Source organism: Pagrus pagrus (assembly GCF_965226575.1).
Source record: "Pagrus pagrus genome assembly, chromosome: 6".
NCBI classification, from domain to species: domain Eukaryota; kingdom Metazoa; phylum Chordata; class Actinopteri; order Spariformes; family Sparidae; genus Pagrus; species Pagrus pagrus.
Window position 1 is genome coordinate 23240500 of NC_140190.1, and position 20305 is coordinate 23260804.

General features: G+C 40.0%; 1 protein-coding gene across 1 annotated transcript; it reads right to left on the bottom strand.

The window, feature by feature from the left end:
- Window positions 1-616: 616 nt before the first annotated feature.
- Window positions 617-20087, bottom strand: gtpbp3 (GTP binding protein 3, mitochondrial). Its single transcript, XM_084355428.1, is given in 12 exon segments — window positions 617-3090; window positions 3422-3596; window positions 3947-4010; window positions 4014-4077; window positions 6277-6442; window positions 9036-9179; window positions 10460-10532; window positions 15927-16046; window positions 17036-17118; window positions 17874-17960; window positions 18995-19263; window positions 19749-20087. Coding segments are annotated over 12 exon segments (1548 nt in total). The 5' UTR covers window positions 19820-20087; the 3' UTR covers window positions 617-2858.
- Window positions 20088-20305: the final 218 nt, after the last annotated feature.

The window sequence follows — 20305 nt, forward strand, 5'->3', positions numbered from 1 at the left end:
TCACGACTGTAATCTGGATTACTTATTGTCTGATCGTATTCTTACAGATTTAAAGATACTACAAGGAGTTTTTGACTGGTTGAAAACTAGTCTAAATTTAAAACTGATGCATCTATATGACCTACATAATCAAACAAGACCATCAGCCAGAAGATGAACTATTTCTATTTCCACTTTCGTCCACAGGGGCCTCAAAAATCAATAAAATATCAGTCACTTTAAGTAGCTTTACGTAAAAAAACAAAACAATTTTTGAGTATCCTAATTCTGCAAAGTTTTTTTCAGCTGCTCGCGTTAAGACAACTTTTAATAATTGAGAACATTTGGCTCCTCTTGTTTACTTGAAACAGGATTCAACAGCCGTGCTTGCAGCTCTGTCAGGCGCCTTTCAGTTAAATGGTAACATCAGCATGCTGACACGATCACAATGACAATACAAACATGCTTATGTAAAGGTTTAATGTTTATATTTGTATATTATCCGATCAAAATGGGCATGTTAGCATGCTAGCCTTTGCTAAATACTGTAGCACAAAACACAAAGTGCAGCAGGGGCTGATGGGTGTCATAAGTTCTGTAGGATTGTTCAAAATGAAGGGACACCAAAGAGGGTGCATGCATATCAGTGCTACATTTTCATGGCATCCATTCAGTTTTTATTGAGATATTTCATTAAATCAAGTTCCAAAAGACCAAAGTTGTTGTCTTGAGTCAAAACATGTTTTCTCTCCAAGTAAGGTAACAAAAAAAAAAAGCAAACATCCAAAGGAAATCATACACAGGCACAACTTCAAAGACAAACAAGCCTCCAAAATTTACTGCCTCTAATTTGTATGACAGATTTTAGTCCCACTTTTAGCTTGAACATCCCCCATGTTGTAATTTATCAGGGAGAACATGAAAGAGGACAAAAAGGCTGACAGAGCAGCACGGAAAAAGGAAAGGTCAGGTGGCAAAGACGGAGCGGGGAGAGACAAAAAGGCTGAAAGACAGACGGGCAGTTATGATGGTGTACAGCGGGGCGAATGTCGTCAGAGACTGGGAGAGAAGAAACCAACTGGGGAAGAAGGGTGAGGAGTTCAACAAGGAAACATAAATATTTGATCGAGGCCAGATTGACAGGGGAACAAAAGGCACAGGGAGCATCGCCTCCCTTTCCCACAGAGCAGAGAGGGGAGCTGGGTCACTCTCTTTACGTACTGTATGTCTGTTATGTTGTGCTTTATGGCGGGAGCTGGACTAAAAATGTAGCTTGACGACAGCAACGGTGTAGGAAAAATCTGAACTCACTAATTCAATCTTTGTCAGAGCAGGTAATATTTTGTATTAGGGGAAAAAAACTTTCATGTGATGAGGGTGTTATGAACATGTTGGGTGGATAGTCTGGTATGTTTGACACCGTGAAAGCTCATTTAATCAAGCGTTCAAGTGCTTAATGCACTTTTATGGAAACTTTAACATGTAATTACATGAAAAAACAGGTATTGTACCCTGTAATTTAAAGCTGCACTATTCAGTATCTTTAAACAATAGCAATGGATCAAATGTGTGAGATATTACAGACTCATCTTTCAGCTCATTGTTTTGGCTTTATGGACGACAACTTTACTGTTTTGGTTTGCTTTCTATACTTCTTGATTTCTCTCTATGGTACCTGCATTGCACCAGTCAGATGAAGTTAGTGACCAACTGATGAATAATTAGTGGTGATGCATTTAGCAGCTAAACCAGACCATTCATTCACGATTTACGAGACAGAAACTGATCTATAACAAGGGTGAGGCCAGATAATTTTGCTCTGTTAGATGTTTAATTAGGCGACTAACGCTAACATATCTTTCATAACGACTACAAGATGTTATGAAACACACATTATCCCATTTATTTCACATCAAAGATTCCACGTGACAAGGATTCATTCAATTATTTTGCTGATTAAATAAATGTTGTGTTCTGTTTTTAAATGTGGTAGAAACAGGAAAAAGGAATTTGCCTAAATATTGCATGTTTTTTGGCAAAAATTTCAATTACATTACAACTCATTAGAAAAATAATAAATATATATTACAGTTATATCAGAAAGTCAATGTTCTTATACGCAGATATTAAGAAAATCTTTTCGCACATTCGTGTACACTATGAAAAATAATCATTACCTGCTCTTGTAAATGATAGCCTGTATCCAATGCACATAAGCATGCATAGAAAGACACATGACTTGTAACACAATAAATAATACATTTAAAGTAATAACGTTTCTCACCAACCTTTCTGAGTAATGGCCAAAAGTTTCAGGTGTCAATGTGTAAATATTTGGCATATCTGTGTGGAATATGTGGAAGGACACAGACAAAAGGGTACAGCTGAAATGATCCACCCACACCCCCAAAAAATATTTTTCATTGTCCTGTAGTACAAGTAAACATCCAAACCCTGAGTCCCTGACCTTGCAGAGGTCTGCAGCTGGCTATATTTTAAATTATCTTGGCTGTTATGTTGCGACCCAAGAGCCCAATCTTCACCCATCAAAGGCTTTCAAAAACTATTTTTAAATTGCGACTCAAGAATTTCCAAATACTTGTCCAGCATATGGGGCCTCAGAGGCACCTGTCATCACGCTAAAACAATTTCAGTCTGTTAAAAAGCATCAACAGAAAACATTTCTGTGTCTTGGGAGCAGAGTGATCCTGCAGCCAATAACGTGAATTTCATTCTTTCTACTCCTGCTGTGCCTCGAAGCCTGGCGCAGTGCCAAGGCTGTGGCTTTACTGATACCTCGGGACCAACAAGAACACAGCCTTCCTCCCTGAGCAGGCTGATATAACATGTATTTTATGTTTTTACTGCTACTCATCCAACTATTTCCCAATGCAGAAGTCTTTGAAGATGATATCCAGGATCTCCTCTGCCCCGACCCGTCCAGTTATCCGGCCCAGGCTGGTGAGAGCCAACCGGACACCCTCAGCTGCCAGAGCCAGGTCGATGTCACGGTACCGCTGGTATTGAGCCAGGGCTGTAAAACACTGCTGCAGGTGGGCCCTGTGGCGGGCCTGGGTCAGGGTAGGGGCACCAGACAGAGGGTCGCCACACCTAGAGAGGAAGTTAGAGAACAAAATGAACCAGAGCAATCAAACAGTCATTATTTTGTATTTTTGGTTAAGAAATGGTGAAAACAACATTAAAAAGGGCAAATCAGGCTTTTAAAAAATGCAGCAAGAACACTGCCTTTTTGTTTAATTTATTTTAAATCTAAACTTCGATTTCAAGTTGGAGTCGAACATTTCTGATATTGGTGAAATACTGACCTGAATTATATATGAATGAATCACAGGTCCCACACAAGACATCAATCTTTCTGATACAACAACATGTCATGTCTTAGCTTTGGCACAACAAAACATCATAAATTACAGCAACTCACAGAGTCTTGACGCTGCTGTGCAGCACTGTGAGGAAGTCCTGCAGTCCTTCATCAGTGTGGCAAGAGATCAATGAAACAGGAGGGAGTCCAGAGACCTGTCTCAACTCTCTGACCATCTTCTGCCTCAGCTCCTGAGGCAACAGGTCCGTTTTATTCAGCACCAGGAGACACCTGTCTACAGGAAGTACCGTGGCGAGAAAGGAAGGGAGACAAAAGCTGATCAACAGTAATGGTGGAGATATCTATTTGATTACTCTTTACTTTCTTTCCAGCCTGATGACCGCTTGATTTCTCCCATAGATTAAATGGCACATGAATTACTGCCAAGCTGTTTAATAATGCAGGACGGAGCCTTCTCGAGCTGTAAAGCAAACAACTGAGCATATTAATGTGAAGGAATATGTGAGTGTCACCTTTCATTTGCTTATTTGCTTTATTGTGCCTGAAGTGCTTTCAAATTGCTGCAAGCACCACTGACAGTCCAGCTGAAGCGGGAGCCGATGAGGCCAAGATGTGATGTCATACCTGTCTCTGGCTGCTCCTGTGCGGGCAGGACAGTCCTGAGGTGTCCCTGAAGGAAGGCTGCAGCCTACTGTGCCTCAGTGGGGAGATGAGCACAGTCCACAACCACCAGTGTCAGATCTGCCTGCTCCACTCTGGAAAAAAAGAAAGCAGACTCAGCTCACCTGAAATCATTTATATGATCACAACTGCATTTTATCAAAAAAATGTTTAATGTTCTAACTCCTGGATTGACACTTCTGAGATCGAACAGCGCCAATCTAGACACAGGAGATACTGGACTCATGATATGAGACTATTTGACAATTTGTATTATTGTTATATTCACCTGTCATAGCTAAGAAGAAGAAGAAGCAGGAGGAGGAGGAGGAGGAGGAGAACCATCAGGTGTGCATTTACGCGTACTACTGGTTATCTTATCCGTATTGCCCATTAGAAGCAGGTTATTATCGGTAATCAGTATCCGCAATAAAAAATTCCATATCATGCATCACTATAATACCAAGCTCTAGTGGAAGACAAGTCCTGAGAAATACTGTAATCCGTTTTTCATCATCTGTAAGACACCTCAGCGTAGAGGCCTGAGGTCTCTGTTGTTTTGTTTCAGAAAACATTACGATATGCCCCGCAACACTGTGAATAACAGCAGCGATATTTTTATTCGACATGTGTCAATGGTATCAGCTTTAAATACTCTAAATGTGCACTGTAGGGCAGCAACTAACTATTATTTTCATTAAAGATTAATTTTTTATTTATTTTTTTTAAATTTATTGGTTTGTCTTAGCATTTAGGAAGCTGGATTCAACAAATGCTTGACAAAAAAATGACGTAAACAATTAATAGATTATCAAAATAGCATGCGATGAATTTTCATTTGATTGACTAATTGACCAATCAACTAATTGCAGCAGCTCTAGAGCTCTCCTGCATCTCGGTCCCACAGTGAGGCAGCAGCTGCAGCAGCAGCGGATGCTTGTACTTACCACGTCCTTCCTGTAGTGACCCAGGTCACGAGCCTCTGACCTGCTCCCTGTCCACAAAGTTCCCTATTGAACAAAACTGCCCACCCTTCCTACAGAGCGACCAGGCCGCCCAAATAACTTAAACAAATAATAAGAGAATTACGGAGTGTTTGCACTGGAAAAGGTATTTCGCAGTCACATCTTCATCTGGATTTTCACTGATGTTTATTGTCAGATTTGAAGTCAGCAAACAATCCTTATAAATACGTTTATTTAATGAAGATTTATCTGATAGTAGCAAATCCCTTTAAATCTTCTACCACTTCACACATTTCATTTGTATTGTTCTCAATATCCATGCAGTACTTTAACACCTAATTGCTGTGTCAGGAGCTTTATCGCCCTGCCAGGAACAGAAGTACTTGGGGAAGCCATTTGTTTTTTCTGGCATGAAAATGGTCACATTTTATACTGAAGGTTTGGCTCAAATAATGAGGATTCTGCAGAAGTCTTTCAATAACTGTCAGGCGTGTCAGCTACACAACGTATTGATTAAACACTTAAATGTATATACAGCATTACTTGTATTTACTGTATATATTTTGCAAGTATCTTACAAAGACGGAACTTGACTTTCACCTATTAATCACTTATTAATGAATGTGGGGGTGTGTTGTTATACTAATCCTTTTCTCCTGCTCTCTAACACCAAACACGTGATCAAACATATCACTCCACATGTCTGTGCATATAAAGCTGATTAATACAGTGTGTATGTGCCTGTGTGTCCGTTCTTCTGGTCGTCTGTCTGCCTGTTTGTATATGATAAAGCGGTGATGACAATGTGCAACAAGTACTGCTATTCTTCACTGGTGTAAACAGTGGAAGCAGTCCTCAGTGAATGGCCATATATGTCCATTCTCAACACCACACATGAGGAATGTCTTAATAGTAAATACTCTAAAACAAGGAAAGGGGGCTCTTCATTATGCAACCTCCTGAGAGTGTTTGTCCCATTTATTTATAACTGGCTCAGCAATAATATAAACTCTGGAGGTTACACAGACATCACAAAAATATAACATGTTGCAGGAGGGAAAAGCAATGACTTATTTCTTCCCTTCTTTGTTTCTTTGGTCCCCTGGCTGATCAGTTGTGTTTTCTACACACGTGTTATGTACATGAGAACAGTTGCTGAAGCAGCATGTACTTCTACACGTGTACTGCAGTTCTGTAGCTGAAGCCAAACCTTTCAAATACCACCATTCATTTCTCAAGATTTGTGGACTGCGTCGTCAAAAATCAGAAAAACTGAGGTACATTATTTTTTTTCAGAGTATTAAATATAAAAATGACTTCCTGCTCTACCTTTCCCGAGCTCTGCGGACCCCCTCTCTCTCCACCAGGTCTGGGCTCTCTCTGAGGCCGGCTGTGTCACTCAAGAGGACCGGGAATCCACCGATGTCCAGTGCCGTCTCTACTACATCCCTGGTGGTGCCAGCAATGGGAGAGACGATGGCCGCAGGTCTCTGGCCTGGATATAAAAACATTAGATCATAAGGATTCATCCATCCGTCTGCCCGCCTGCCTGCCATCATTTCTTAAACAGCTGGGCACTGTAGCTTTTTACAAACATTACCAGAACAGTAGAGTGTAATGGCTGAGAACTATTTTCAGCCGTGGATTGATACATTTAATGGTTTATGTAGGATCAACAGTGATATGGGCCGGTGGATATTACAATTTAATATCAAGCTTGATCTCAAAAGCATCCGCAATCTACTTCTTAGGCAAATAATAGAGATTGTGGTATTTAATGTCATTTAACTTCTACTTCCAAACTTCACATAACCTCATTGACAAGCACAGTAGTTCCCAAAGTGGGGTGTGGGACCCTTTGGGAGGGCGCGGAAAGGCTACCAGACAGCCAAAACGAAGACAAGAAAATATGACGAGGCATATCTCACCCTTGGCTTCACCAGTACAACCGTGGGTAATGAAGAGATATTAGCTTCAAAATACTAGCTTATTAGACAAAAAGTTAAGTAGTACTTGGAGACTACACATCCAGAACACCAAGAGAAGCCTGTTGATTTGTTCAGAAAAAAGCTACTCAACTGTCGTGAACAGCAGACAACATTTAAAATAAAGTTCATTGGTGAAATGATATTTCTAAAAGCACATGCATATCACCTGATTTTTAGTTTTATGTGATAATCAAATATTGATTTTTAATATCAAGCATTTGATGTATCAGTTGCACTCTACTTATTAGTCTCATTTTACAGTAGAAAAGTCTGCACCATCCAAACACAATAGAAGATATTTTCAGTCTTCTTTTCTTCGGTCTACAAACTGGAACTTGGCAGTCGGATCATCCCCATGTATCCCACGTCAAATAATGATGCCAGCTCGTTATAACTTGTCTGTGCTGACTGGGTGTGAGCCCGGGCCACAGGGAAGACTAATCAGACCAGGAAATGATAACAGGATCTAATCTCAAGTTTGATGTATCACCTATTATTCTGATAGGAAGCTGTGAGGAGACCCTGCCAAGCCTCCTCTCTGGGTAGTTTACATAAAGTGATTCTAAATGATTAAAGGAAACAATATCCTGAACAAACATGCAACCTTTCACCATAAACAACCAGGGTTTCATTAGGCTGACAACAAACCTGGATACACAACTGAAGTACTAATTTAGAATGAGAACTAAAATGCTAAAGAACTTTGTGTCAGGTGGAAAATATTGAGTTTAATATTGTTTATGAACACTGATAAGGAATCAGTTGCAATTTTTTTATAGACTCCAATACTGGAGGACATCTGAATAAAAATCGGAAGCTATAAAATCTTCAGTACACTAGAACTACTGCATGGCGGTTATATGCTTCCACTTTAAAGAAGCTACCTCACAATATGTAAGGATGCAGTGACCTTTGACCTCCAAAATCCAATCAGTTCACCCTTGAGCCCAAATGTAAGTTTGTGCTAAATTTGACAAAAATACTGTAATTCATGTGTGCTGAAAGCAGGCCTGCTGTTCACAGATGGTGTGCTGTGGTGATTATGAGAAAATAACATTGTACCACAAATTGGGTAGATTTCCTTCCTGTCTTTCATATGAAAAAGTTGGCTCCTCTAACAGTAACAGGAAAATAAAACATCTGAGAACATTAGTTGAAAAAACAACCACGTTATAAGATCTGTTAGTAGTTCGGTAGCTTTAGTTTTCATTCATATAACACAAGAAAGGCTAAGAAAAATGGAAATTCATCTATAAATTCATCTACAATTCTATGACAACTGGGCAAGCTTCATCTGCAGAGGAAGTTTGTGTGATTTGAAACGCAGTTTGTTTACAGATGGTTGTATTCTGTTCTTACTGTACTTATGTTTTACACAGCGTCCCGGCTTTTTGGCAGATCTGGGTTGTCGTAGCAGACTTTGTTTTGTGAACAAATTTAGTTAAATCCTTTGATGAAAATAACTAGCGCCCGACCGATGCATCGGCCAGCTGTTATTATTGTCAGATATTGGCCTATCACAATGAAGAAAAAGAGGCTTGGAGTTATAATTTTCAAATTTCCAGTGAGGTTTACTGTTTCAGTGCACTGAAGTCATTTTAGACCATAAAGTCTACTGTTAAAATGTCAAATATGCTGCCTCCATTATATATCAATATCGAAAATTTAAACTCTCTTATTTCAACAACGGCCCAAAAAAATGGAGTATCAGTCGGGCTCTAAATATAACAACCCTTACATTTTCCTCATCATCTTAAAGTGAACCTTGGATGGAGGAGTTGAACGTCACTTAATATGCTTTCAAAGTCAGACTGCCGCTTGCCTCTAGATTTGTCTTCACAAATCACGAAATCCTCCATATATTTCTCTAACTTTCTGTGGATGTAGGATAGTTTTTGCATTTTAATGAATAACACACATTTCACTGCATTTTGTGAGTCTGTTTGACAGATGGTGCCATCTTCCCCTCCCAAACCATGGCTGACAGCGGTACGATTCAACAGTGAGGTATTTAGAAGATAGTAAGTCATATTCAAATCTTAATACCTACACGATGTTTGTGTGTGTGTGTGTGTGCACTGGTTTACTTGGTTCTCTTACAGAGTGTGTTCAGGAGGCTACTTTTCCCTGCATTGGTGGCTCCTGCAATGACCACCTGGACTCCGCTGCGTAGCCGTTCACCCCTCCTCTCATCCTTCAGGTGTCGCTCCATCTCTTCTTGCAGATCACACACCGATCTGTCCACTGTGTGGGTTGGGGGGGGGTGGGGGGATAAAGACAGAGAAGGGGACAGGACGTGACGAAGGTTTTGAGTTCAACTTCACTTTCGTGGCCTTGTAAAAGGAATTTCTGTCCTTTGAAGGAAAAAGGCCTGTCCTCCGGTGTCTGACACCCTTCGTCTGGTTGAGAAATGGGTCATGGACATGTCTCTTTCCGCATGCGACTAAAGAGGAAATTTATAATACAATGCACCAACAGCACGCCATTTCTCTTAACGTTGACAAATTTAAATCTCTTGAGAATATTGACTCAGTCAAGCACATTAATTCATCCAACCTGGGCTGACTTCAGATAAAACTGAAATTTCAGATATACAATAAAACATGCTGTAAGTCTGCAGGTGGCAATGGAAAGTATTTATGCCAGGATTTCTATTTTTGGAAACAAGTCTATTATTACTACCACTTTGAGGCGTGAGCCCACATTCCGTGCCACCAAAACAAACACTATTTCCCAGGCTTTGTTGTGTCGAAACATCACAACATCTGAAGCTTCTGAAGAGCTCTGCCAGTGCCAGACAGCAGGCGACAGACTCAGGGGGGACATCCATCCACACACACACACACACAGACACACACACAAATACACACACATACACGTCAATATTGCTAACAGGGCACTAAATTTCTCCACTATCTAAGAGGGGACCTCTGTTTCTGGTCATTTTGAAAAGCTTATTTTAAGGACTTTTACCATAATATTACTTCAAATGTGTTCTTTTAATTTTTTTTAAAGAAATTGCCAAGAGGGGACTTGCATCCTTCAGCGACGTCTACCTATCATAGAGAACACACACACACACACATGCACGAACGCACGCGCGCGCACACACACACACACACACACTCTTTTAGCATGGGAAACCTGGACACAGAGAGAACAGTTGGACTGTACGTTGCTGCTGACAGCACTATTCCTGTGAGCGACATGGCATGTTGGCTTTGAAGGTAAGACAAATGCCTCTACTGTCCCCCCTGGCCTTCTTGCCACACTTCCTAAAGGAAATTGACTTTTAAGCAGTTTGATGTCTATGGCTTCTCCCCGCAGAGCAGCAAAAGCACACGATGGCCAGTTGAAGATCCAAACAGGAAAGGCAGCCGTACTCCTCTCTCCTCCGAGAGAAACAGAGCCCTGTGACCCCCCAATCACCTCCCTCTGAAGGCCCATGGGATGACCTCTCTTATTTTTCTTCAGCACAGAGGACAAAGTGTATTCGTTGGTTGGTACTCGTTTTGTATTCGTACCTTGGTTTAAGACACCGTCCTCGATGAGCTCATCCTCACTGAAGTCTATGAAGGCCTCCACATGAGCCAGACACTGTGCGAAACACAAAACAGAGAGGAGAGAATCAGTGTGGCCTCAGACCTGAAAACATCTAAATCCATAGTTGGGGGTCTCAAAAAATATATACATGTTGAAATGGTGAAAGCAGCCAGTTGTCACAACACACTTAAAACTTTACTTTGTCAAACTTGGTTTAAAATATTTCCAGTAACATTTCTAATATCCCTCATGAGTCAATGCTACATGGTTATCAGATGCATCTCGATGCGAGCGTTGAAGACTCTGCATTGATGCAAAAACAGAGCATAATCAAGACATTGCAGTCTATGCTGATTGTTGATTATTTGAAATCGCTGGATTTTATTTTTCAGATTAATTGCGTAATTATTTAGCCTTTAAAATTTCTGAAAATTGTAAACATCTCGATCAAGATTACATTATCAAGTTACTCATTCTGTCCAACCAAAGGTCCAGAAAGCAAAGATTTAAAACTCACAATGATCCTCAGATTTAAGAAGCAAGCAAATATTTATTTATACGTAATGAATGGCTTGAACCAGTGGTTCTCAACTTTCTTCTGTCAAGGACTTCTAGACTAACACAAATTAGACCACAGACCCTTAATTACTTTGATAAGAATTCTTTTAAATGTTTTATTACAGAAAGTGTAAGAAATGAATGACCACAATAGACAAGCATTGTGTCATTGTGTTACTTGTACTGTAGGTGGACTTTCTGTATAATGAAAATAAGTTATTCCCCTTTTTGCTTAGAACCACTGGCTTAAACAATTGTGATAATTGAAAAAATTGTCTAAGATGAATTTTCTGCTGTCTAATTGATTCATTGTTTCATCGTTTCATCCTGCTGTGATCATCTCAACAGATTGGGCAACATTTCAGACTTCCATTTTGTTTTGTATAAAAATCAGTATATAAAAATTAGACTCTATCCTTTAAAATTCAAATAGCTTCCTCCAGTTTTAAGGACAAACGTTAAATCAGGTGCAGTAAATTAAATACATTTTGCTACTTTATGTCACATATTTGAGATACATTTGAACTAGAAAACATCAGCTCAGTATTCCCACCATAGCACTGATCAGTATCTTGATTGACACTGCAGAACATAAACACAATAGTAATATAGCGGCACAAAAACAGGATGCGTCAGATTCCCATACTTTAATCCATTCACAAAAGTGGGAAGCAGACGGTTAAAAAAACGGCATTGTTTTGGTGTCAAATGACAGTTTGACCCCTCACATCATACAGATGGTATACTTCTGATTACTGGGATTCCCAGAAGTATGCGTCCAGAATAATGGCTCATTAGAACGAGTTCTAAGAACCGACAAGCAGTTTCTCAAGGGAGATCACCTGAACCGGCTCGTCAGATCATTGGTCAGTATTCTTCAAAACAGTTCCAGGATGGCTCACAGGTTGGCTTTCATCCAGCAAGTTCAAGTGTTCATTTGCGGTCAATGACCTGCTGCTCTGAACTGCCTCAACGAGATGTGTGAGAAAAAATCTTTCAGGATTAGATGTAAAAAAGAAATAAGAACGGGGGTAATAATGAGTAATAAACTTATCTGGAAGTCAACCATGTAAACAGTGTACTGCAAGTCAGGTGTCTTTTAAATATGACCTTAATGCAGAATGGTAGCACAATATAAAGACAGGGCTTTGGACGTCTGCAGCTGGAACAACATTGCTATTTTCTGTATTGCTGTTTTTTTATTTTATCTATCTGTAGTTTCTGATCTGTTTGGTTAGTTGGCTCAAGTATAAAACGGAGCATGACAACCGAGTGTGTAGGGATGGGAATTGATAAGAATTTATTGGGACAAATGTCTTTATCATTTTGGCTAATCAGTCCGATTGTTTATTGATTCCTAATAAATGCTGTGTATGGTGTGAATGTTATTATAACATAGGATATTTGCCCTCCATTTCTAGAATTTAAGCCCATGTTGTGTAGTTTGGTGTTTTCTTCATATTGTTTCCACCTTGATTTGAAAAGATCATTTTACTAACAATACAACTAGCACTGCTGTCATCTTTCTTCATGAAATGAGGCCACGCTTCTTACACTCTGCCACGTCTGAGGTTGCAACAGAATGAGATTTTCACTGAACGATAACCATCTCAGAAAATCAGTTATTATCAAGTGTTGCTTTATCATATTTTACAAAATATTCTGTCCCGACAAACAGTGAAAGCGCATATCATATATCTGTCATCATGTCATCTCTCTCTCTCTCTCTCTCCTCATTTCCTGTCAGCGTCCGACTGTCAGCTATCCAATTAAAGCAAAAAAGCCACACACACAAAAATCTTGCAAATCAGCATTTCAGTACGGAGAATACGTTTCATTCTTCCTCCTCTCTAATTTATCTTAACTTCAAGCTTGACTCTCTGAACCTTATTCATATATGCAGTATACAGTACAGGATACTGTATAGATAAGAGAAACAATACTGCTGCACAGCATATATCAGTGTCTTTATTGTGTGCCTGTCTCAAGTGACAGACATACAGCTGCGCTTGTATAACTTATTTAAAATCCATCCAGTACAATACAAAGCCAGATGTACTGTGATGGAAAACAGACATTAAATCCACTGTAGTGAAGATGGAACAACAGCACATTATAGAACAGAAGCTGCTATTTTAACTGCTATTTCAACTTCTTCTAAGAAGGTCAAAAATCAAAAATAGAGACGTGCCCTTGAATGCGAATAGTGGTTTTCCTCAGGAAAGTCCAAATTAACAGCTCAGCGATGTCTCTAAGCAGCACTGACTCAGTTCTGGAGCCAGAGAAGGGCTGCATTACACAGAACACTTGTTTGTATTCACAAATATTTTCCAAACAGAGTCACAGGGCGGACCAGAGGAAATGTTGTGGTAACACTTCCTCGTCATTACATAAAATCATTACAAACTTAACTAGTTTAAATTGTTAGGTTGGTTGAATAGAGTACTTCACACAACATTATATTTTCATTGTATTATATTTTTGATGTTTATTAACACTTTACGCATCAATATCATCAATCGATATACCTGCACTCCATGATGGTTTTCCCCTCATTTTCCAATCCTGGCTACAATGAAAGATAAATATCTACATGTGCCATACCGCTTAGTATTTTGATTCTGGGTATTGGAAAAAAAAACACATGTACTGCACGTACAACAGCGATATAAAAAACAGGAAGCCTAATAGTCCCATAAATTAATCCATCTACCGTGTGTGTTGCCAAAGCAGCTGTAAGGACACAAAAAACAAAAAGAAAGAAAAACATTGTTGGGTGTGAAACCACTGAGGCCTGACCTACAGCACGGAACAGATAGGTTCTTTCCAGAACACTGTTTTCTGGGAAATGTCAGACATGAATATGGACTCTCTGGGGAGAGCTCCAGGAGTTCGACTTGTTTCTGCTGTCAAGTTAATTAGATACACGCCCGACTCCACAAATTGGGCTGTTGTGTAAAACACATAAAAAACATAATGCAAATCATTCGCAAACTTTGTTTACCAAAGTGCTCCTGAGCCCATGTCCCAAAATCCTCTATACAATCATGTGTTTTACAAAGTGGGGTGAACCTTGCCACGCCCTTGCTTGTGAATGACCGAGCCTTCTCGAGGCCATCCCTTTCATACCCAATCATGATAGTATCACCTGTGTGATAACCCCTCCATCTCGGCACCAGTTGTCCCCGTCTCTCCTGGCTACTGTTGTTTGTTTTGCCAGTTGACATGTGGAGCGATCCAAACATGTTTTCTTGAACATTTCATAACTTTCCCAGTCTTTTGTTGCCCGTGTCCTAACTTGTTTGAAATATCAATGAAGTTGATGATATAAAACATTAAATATATGGTGTGCAAAGTGTTGGTGCTGCTCCAGAACCAGTCTTTCTGACCGAGAGCCAGTTCTTTTGCTGGCAAAATGCAAAGAACTGGTTACAGAGTAGGCACTGGCTCCGCACCAGCACCTGTATTTGAAACCAAAGCAAATCAAGTCTGACTTCACCAAGCACAGTCTCTGAGAAACAGAAATGTATAATCTTGATCCAAAGCGATTATTGTAATGCCACAGCTCCTTTATCAGCAGGTGAAACTGTCCTCTTTCTTTTTTCAAGTGGTGAGAAAAGCACAAAATCAACTTCACTGCTTCATGACTCCATGTTGTCTCGTATTGTGAATTTTTGCAATGAATAGAATAACAAATACATTGAACTCTTGGATTAGACGCAAATTCAAATTCTGGGCGGTGTGAAATTTCGCATCAAGCGGGCATTCACGTGAGTTGAAAATACTGAACTCGTGCAAAATCTTCATGTGACGCGGTGTCGCGTTCACACTGTCACAGTGTCAATGTTCACACTGACGTCATAACGTCCACGTCACTGATGTCCAGACATTCATGAACAACAATGGACGAGAGGATAATAATCAATAATCATGGCCGTTTGCGGACACCCAGAGCTGTACGATAACGCATCTAATCGTACCGAGACAGGACAAATAAGGAGCTGCCATGGTTGACAAAATAAGACTACCTGGTAGGTTTTGAAAATATGTCTCAGCACAGCACAGCATAGCTCTTATCGATCCAAACTCCATTCAGGGAACAAGTATTTTAAAAGTTGTTTGCTTGTCGTCTGGCCAACAGACTGACGAAGCATGAATTCCGGCTTTTTACAAGGCGGCATTATGATGTTGTTATTTCGGCGTCTTTCTGATCCATTTTTTTCAGTCAGATCACAGAGTTCATACCAATCTAGTTTGTGGCACGATTAAAAATGTATAACCCTGCGATCAAAATCGCACAAGTAACACAACACAAATATTTTCTTTGCGTTTGGTCTGAACACAGCGTAAGTGTTAAGAAGTGACCATATTCAGATGAGTGGGTGGAGCTGGGGAGGATATCATGATTGGGCCTGACTGAGAACCAGAGGACATGCCATGGTAGTTAATTATCAATCACAAGGCAGCTACAGTCTAAAGTATATGCTGCTTTATCATCTATTTCACTCTAAATGAGACCATAATTCACTGAATACACATCGATCTGTATTGAAGAAGACTTGAAACTAGCGATTAAGACCATAAACTCATTGGGAAACTGTTGACTAAGTAAATAAATCAAGTGAGAAGTAGGGTCATTTTCTTAAAAGCTTACATACAATCAGAACAATGAAGTCGCCCCCTGCTGGCCGTCAGAAAAAAATGTAGATTTAAGTCACTTGGTTGGTTGGTTTCGCTTCACACCGAAGCTCCATCGACTTATTATACCGTTTGTGTTAGTACATCTTTCAAGTTTCTTCCACATAAAATGGAAATGGAAAATGTGTTTTGCATGATTATGGTTGAAACCTCAGTCCACACCGCCAGTATCTGTACCACTGCTCCACCTACCCGTTTCAGTCTGTGGCTCCAGTCCTGGTAAAGGCGTCCCAGCTCTCCTGACATCTGCCTGAGAGCCTGCCTCCTCTGAGCCTCTGTCTCAGCATGGATCAGATCTCCGAGTCCCTCCACCTTCAAGGAGCATTATAATCATGATTACCGTATATTCTTTTATTGGAATATCTACATTTATTTATCAATTTCTTGCTCTAATGTTTAAATTCTGACTGTACGACTCAAACATTTCGCCCCTATTAGGCGTATGATAATGACGAGTTATATGGTTTTATAAGCATGTGTTGCTGTGTGTCAGATGTACAATATACTGGTAACAAAGTTGTCTAAAGTAGTTATTCTCTTTTGCATCCATGATGGGACATTAAGAGACATTTTGTTTCATTTTCAGGAGATATTTTGTTGAATCATAAAAACACATTTGCATTGCCTGTTGATATACCATACCCAGTTTACTGAATACAGCCCAGTCTTAATCTGAATCATAATATACTGTGAAGAGGCTATACAAAGCAGCCCCTTATTAATCATTAAAGGGGCAGTTCTAAACTAAAGTTAGCTACTGTTGCTCTCTGTTAGTGGAGGGGAGAGAGGCACTGAGACGAGGCACTCGAGAACCTGCATGAAGTCACATCTTTTGGACTGTCGCGGAAAATTCAACCCAAATTTTTGCAAAGAAATACACAGTTTGTCCACAGGCTTTTACAGACAACAGAGAGAGAGACGGGGAAGGTCTCATTTTTCAGGTCACATTACAATCTGCTCACATATGGCCAATAATAGGTGACTAATACATGTAAATTGCTACAAATTGTTACATAGAGCCACTTTAAGACTGCACACATCGCTACTTTTTGAGAAAAATCACAATCTACAGAAACCCAGTAGCTTTATTCATGCGTAAATGTTTGACAACCCAGTAAAAGAAGTTTTCAAAGGGCAAAATATGTAAAAGGGGACATTTTCACTGTTGCCATTTCACTGACTTGAAATCCCTGCTCATTTCCAACCCTGTTTATTCCACATTTACCCTGTTAAATGACGTTTGATATGCAAATCTGCACAGATCTGTCTCAGTGCATTTTTACTTGTGCTTCTTGACCTACCTCTGTTAAACCCAGTTTCCCTGCTTGAAAGGCTCTCCGCGTGAACTCTCCAGCTTCAGCAGGCCTCATGCCAGGCACGCTTCCTGAGAAACACACACAATGACATACAAACATGAAGAAACACGTGAGGCACGAGGTGGGCATGCACACACACACATACAAGCAGAGGAGGATCGACCACGGGGTCAATGTGGCACTCAAGGTTCATTTGCAAGGTAAACAGGCACAACTGTGCAGGTTAAAGAGGTGACATTTTTGTTGTTTTTGCAACCATTTTTCAAGTCTCATCAGGAGGAGACAGCAGTAAGCTTAAAACTATTCGTCAAATGGAGGTCATGATCCGTTAATTGGGCGTAAATATTCTACTGACTAGGTATCATCTTACCAACACTGTCACTACATTTAACTTTTTAAAAAAATAAGAGGTATACAGCAATGCCACTTGCAGCACTGTAATGGTTTCCCTATCAGTGATCATTTTGCATTAACTGGCCACAAGCTTTCATTAACATTTCTGATTTATACAACACTGCCCTCTGTAAGGCCAATGGGTGAACTGCAGTAAATTATAGCTTGTCAGTCACAGAAGGATTGCCACGCTTGCCAAGGCACATAATATTAAGTATCTTAGAAATAGAAATGCATGCATCAGTTTTCCCTTTTAAGTTACAGTGATGGACAGCCGCATGACTCGTCCACTTACTGAGATTGGAATTTTTACGAAGGCTCACAGCTTACAAAGACACACATACCATAACAGCCCTGCAAAGCGATGGTGCAATATGTGACACTGTATATTTGCACTGTTTTTATAAAGCTGTATAACATTGTATGTTACCTAGAGCCTGTAGGACAGCAGAGATGACTGCAGAACCACCGTGGATGTGAAACTCCACACTGTCTTCTCCCGTGAAACTGTGAGGAGCTGATGACGAGAACACATGAGAGAAAACAACATGGTCTGAATATCCTTTAGTCATTTAAATATACACAGGGAGCTAAATGCTAAGGCATACCTTCATTAAAGGATACGTTTACCTGTCATTATCTACTCACCCCAATGCTGATGGAAAATCAGGGTCATTTCGTAGTCCATAAAACATTTCTGGAGCTTCACAGAAAGACAGCATTGCAGCATTCTCATAAACTGAAGTAGATGGGGGCTTGTTAAAATTCAGGGGCTTCCGGAGAGTTGGATTATGCCAGATGAGCAGTATGGAGCTATTTTATGTATTTTTTGATTGCTTTTTCAGTTGTTTAGGAGAATGCTGTAACACTGTTTTGATGTGAAGCTCCAGAAATGTTTTGTCGACAACAAAACTTCTCATGTTTTCCAAACAAGGTGATGATACTGATAGAACTCAATACTGTGATGATACAAGAACAGTGCAGCTCTAGTTGGTAGGTTAGTGAATACAAATGGCAGCAGGAGAAAATATTTTTGAGAGAGATGGGACTTACAGTAGCTACCAAGCTGGTATATCTTTACTTAACACCAAGAGATACCTAATTGATGACAAGTCAGACAGAAGAGCTCAAATAGGTTAAAGATTTTACTGGACCAGGTGCTCATTTCATGCTATTTGAAGGGGGGTGTCTATTTAGCTGTTAAAGTACCACAGCTTTAGGGGGAACTCAGTCATTTTCTTGCCTGTTTTAGCCCATTTACCACTTATCAAATCAATCATGCTTTATATTACTATTACATTCAGAGCGGTATAAAAATCAACTCGCAAACACTTGAAACTTGCTTGAAACTGATAATGTTGAACATTTCTGTTTTACCTTCACACCTAAATATCTGATGCAAGACACATTTTTTTTCTACATGAGCATTAACTTACATTGTATTGTATCATATTGTCTTTAGTTGATAAATCTTTGGCAGGAGAAGGGAAGCAGCCTATGTTGTGTAAAAAAAAAGGACTACTTTACATCCACACGACAAAGTGAACAAACCTGGGAACCAGAGGACAAGTCCGCGGTCCAGCACTTCTTTGGTTTGGGGGTCTGTGATGCTACGTAACAGGGCGGTGCGAGGAGGAGGCAGGCCACACGTGAGTCCAGCCATACACCTCAGAGCTGAAGCTGAGGCTGGACCACTGGCTCGTATCACTGCCACTCCACACCTGCCATGGCCGGATGATAAGGCAAAGATGGTCTCAGCATCAGCCAGCCCAACTGTGAGTCCATGGCAGGTGGACAGGAATCTGCAGGCTGGAGTTCCTCTGTTGGAAATAAATGATAAGTCACACTGTAACCAAGTCTATAATAGTCTAACATGTTGTTACATATGCACACTGTACATTGTATTATGTATATTCTGGAGGATAATCAAAGATTGTCATTTAGGTTAAAGATAAGTAAATAAATACATAAATAATAATAATTCTGTTAGTACTGTTAGTTAAACAATACAAAGGAAAGGAACAATAAAAATCTTATCTTTATTGTTACATTCCCTTCTAATTCCTGAACAATCACTATTATTTATTGATGTATTCAGTTAAATGTTTGACTCATCTGATAGTCTTTAAGTGTATTCTGTAGGTTTTGGGGCTCCACAGTTTAGTTTTAAATCTTACATGAAATCAGTTTTAATAATATTTGCTGGCTTAACCAGAGTTCCCTTTAGTATAAACATCTCCTAAGGCACAGACATTAACATGAGGGCAGTTTCTTGGCCAGGAATTGGTTGAAATGTGTTACAAACCTTGTCCCAAGTGTGTGAACAGCAGCAGCTCTCCATACCCCACGATAAATGGATGACAGCATGATTATCATCAGAAAATACTAACGTTACGTACGTAAACGTCTCATGTACGAGCTGTTTCACGTGTGGAGGGTTTTAGAGACTGACATAACAGAACACGCTCTGTCCTTGACAAAATCATCACGTTTCCCTCATTGTACTGTAAGCTAATGTCAGAGTAACCTGTGAATGAAACGTCAGCTGCTAAATATTCAGTTCATCACTCATGACCGTGGACGTTTTCTATCAAAGCTTCCTGAAGAAACTCCTGCCGCTAACGTTCACATCTACAACGACGGCTCTGTTGCTCCCTCTGTTGACCGTGATTGGTCTGCGTCATTCACAACAGCGGCGGGTTCTACAATCCTATTTGTTCAGGAGCTGTCAATCTGCAATAAGTCCCACCCACTGTGCGCCGTTGAATTCGGTCCGTGTAGCTACCGCTGCTCTCCAACTGCTATCTATCTATCTATCTATGTATCTGAAGCACATTGGATCAATTAAAAAGAGTCCATCAA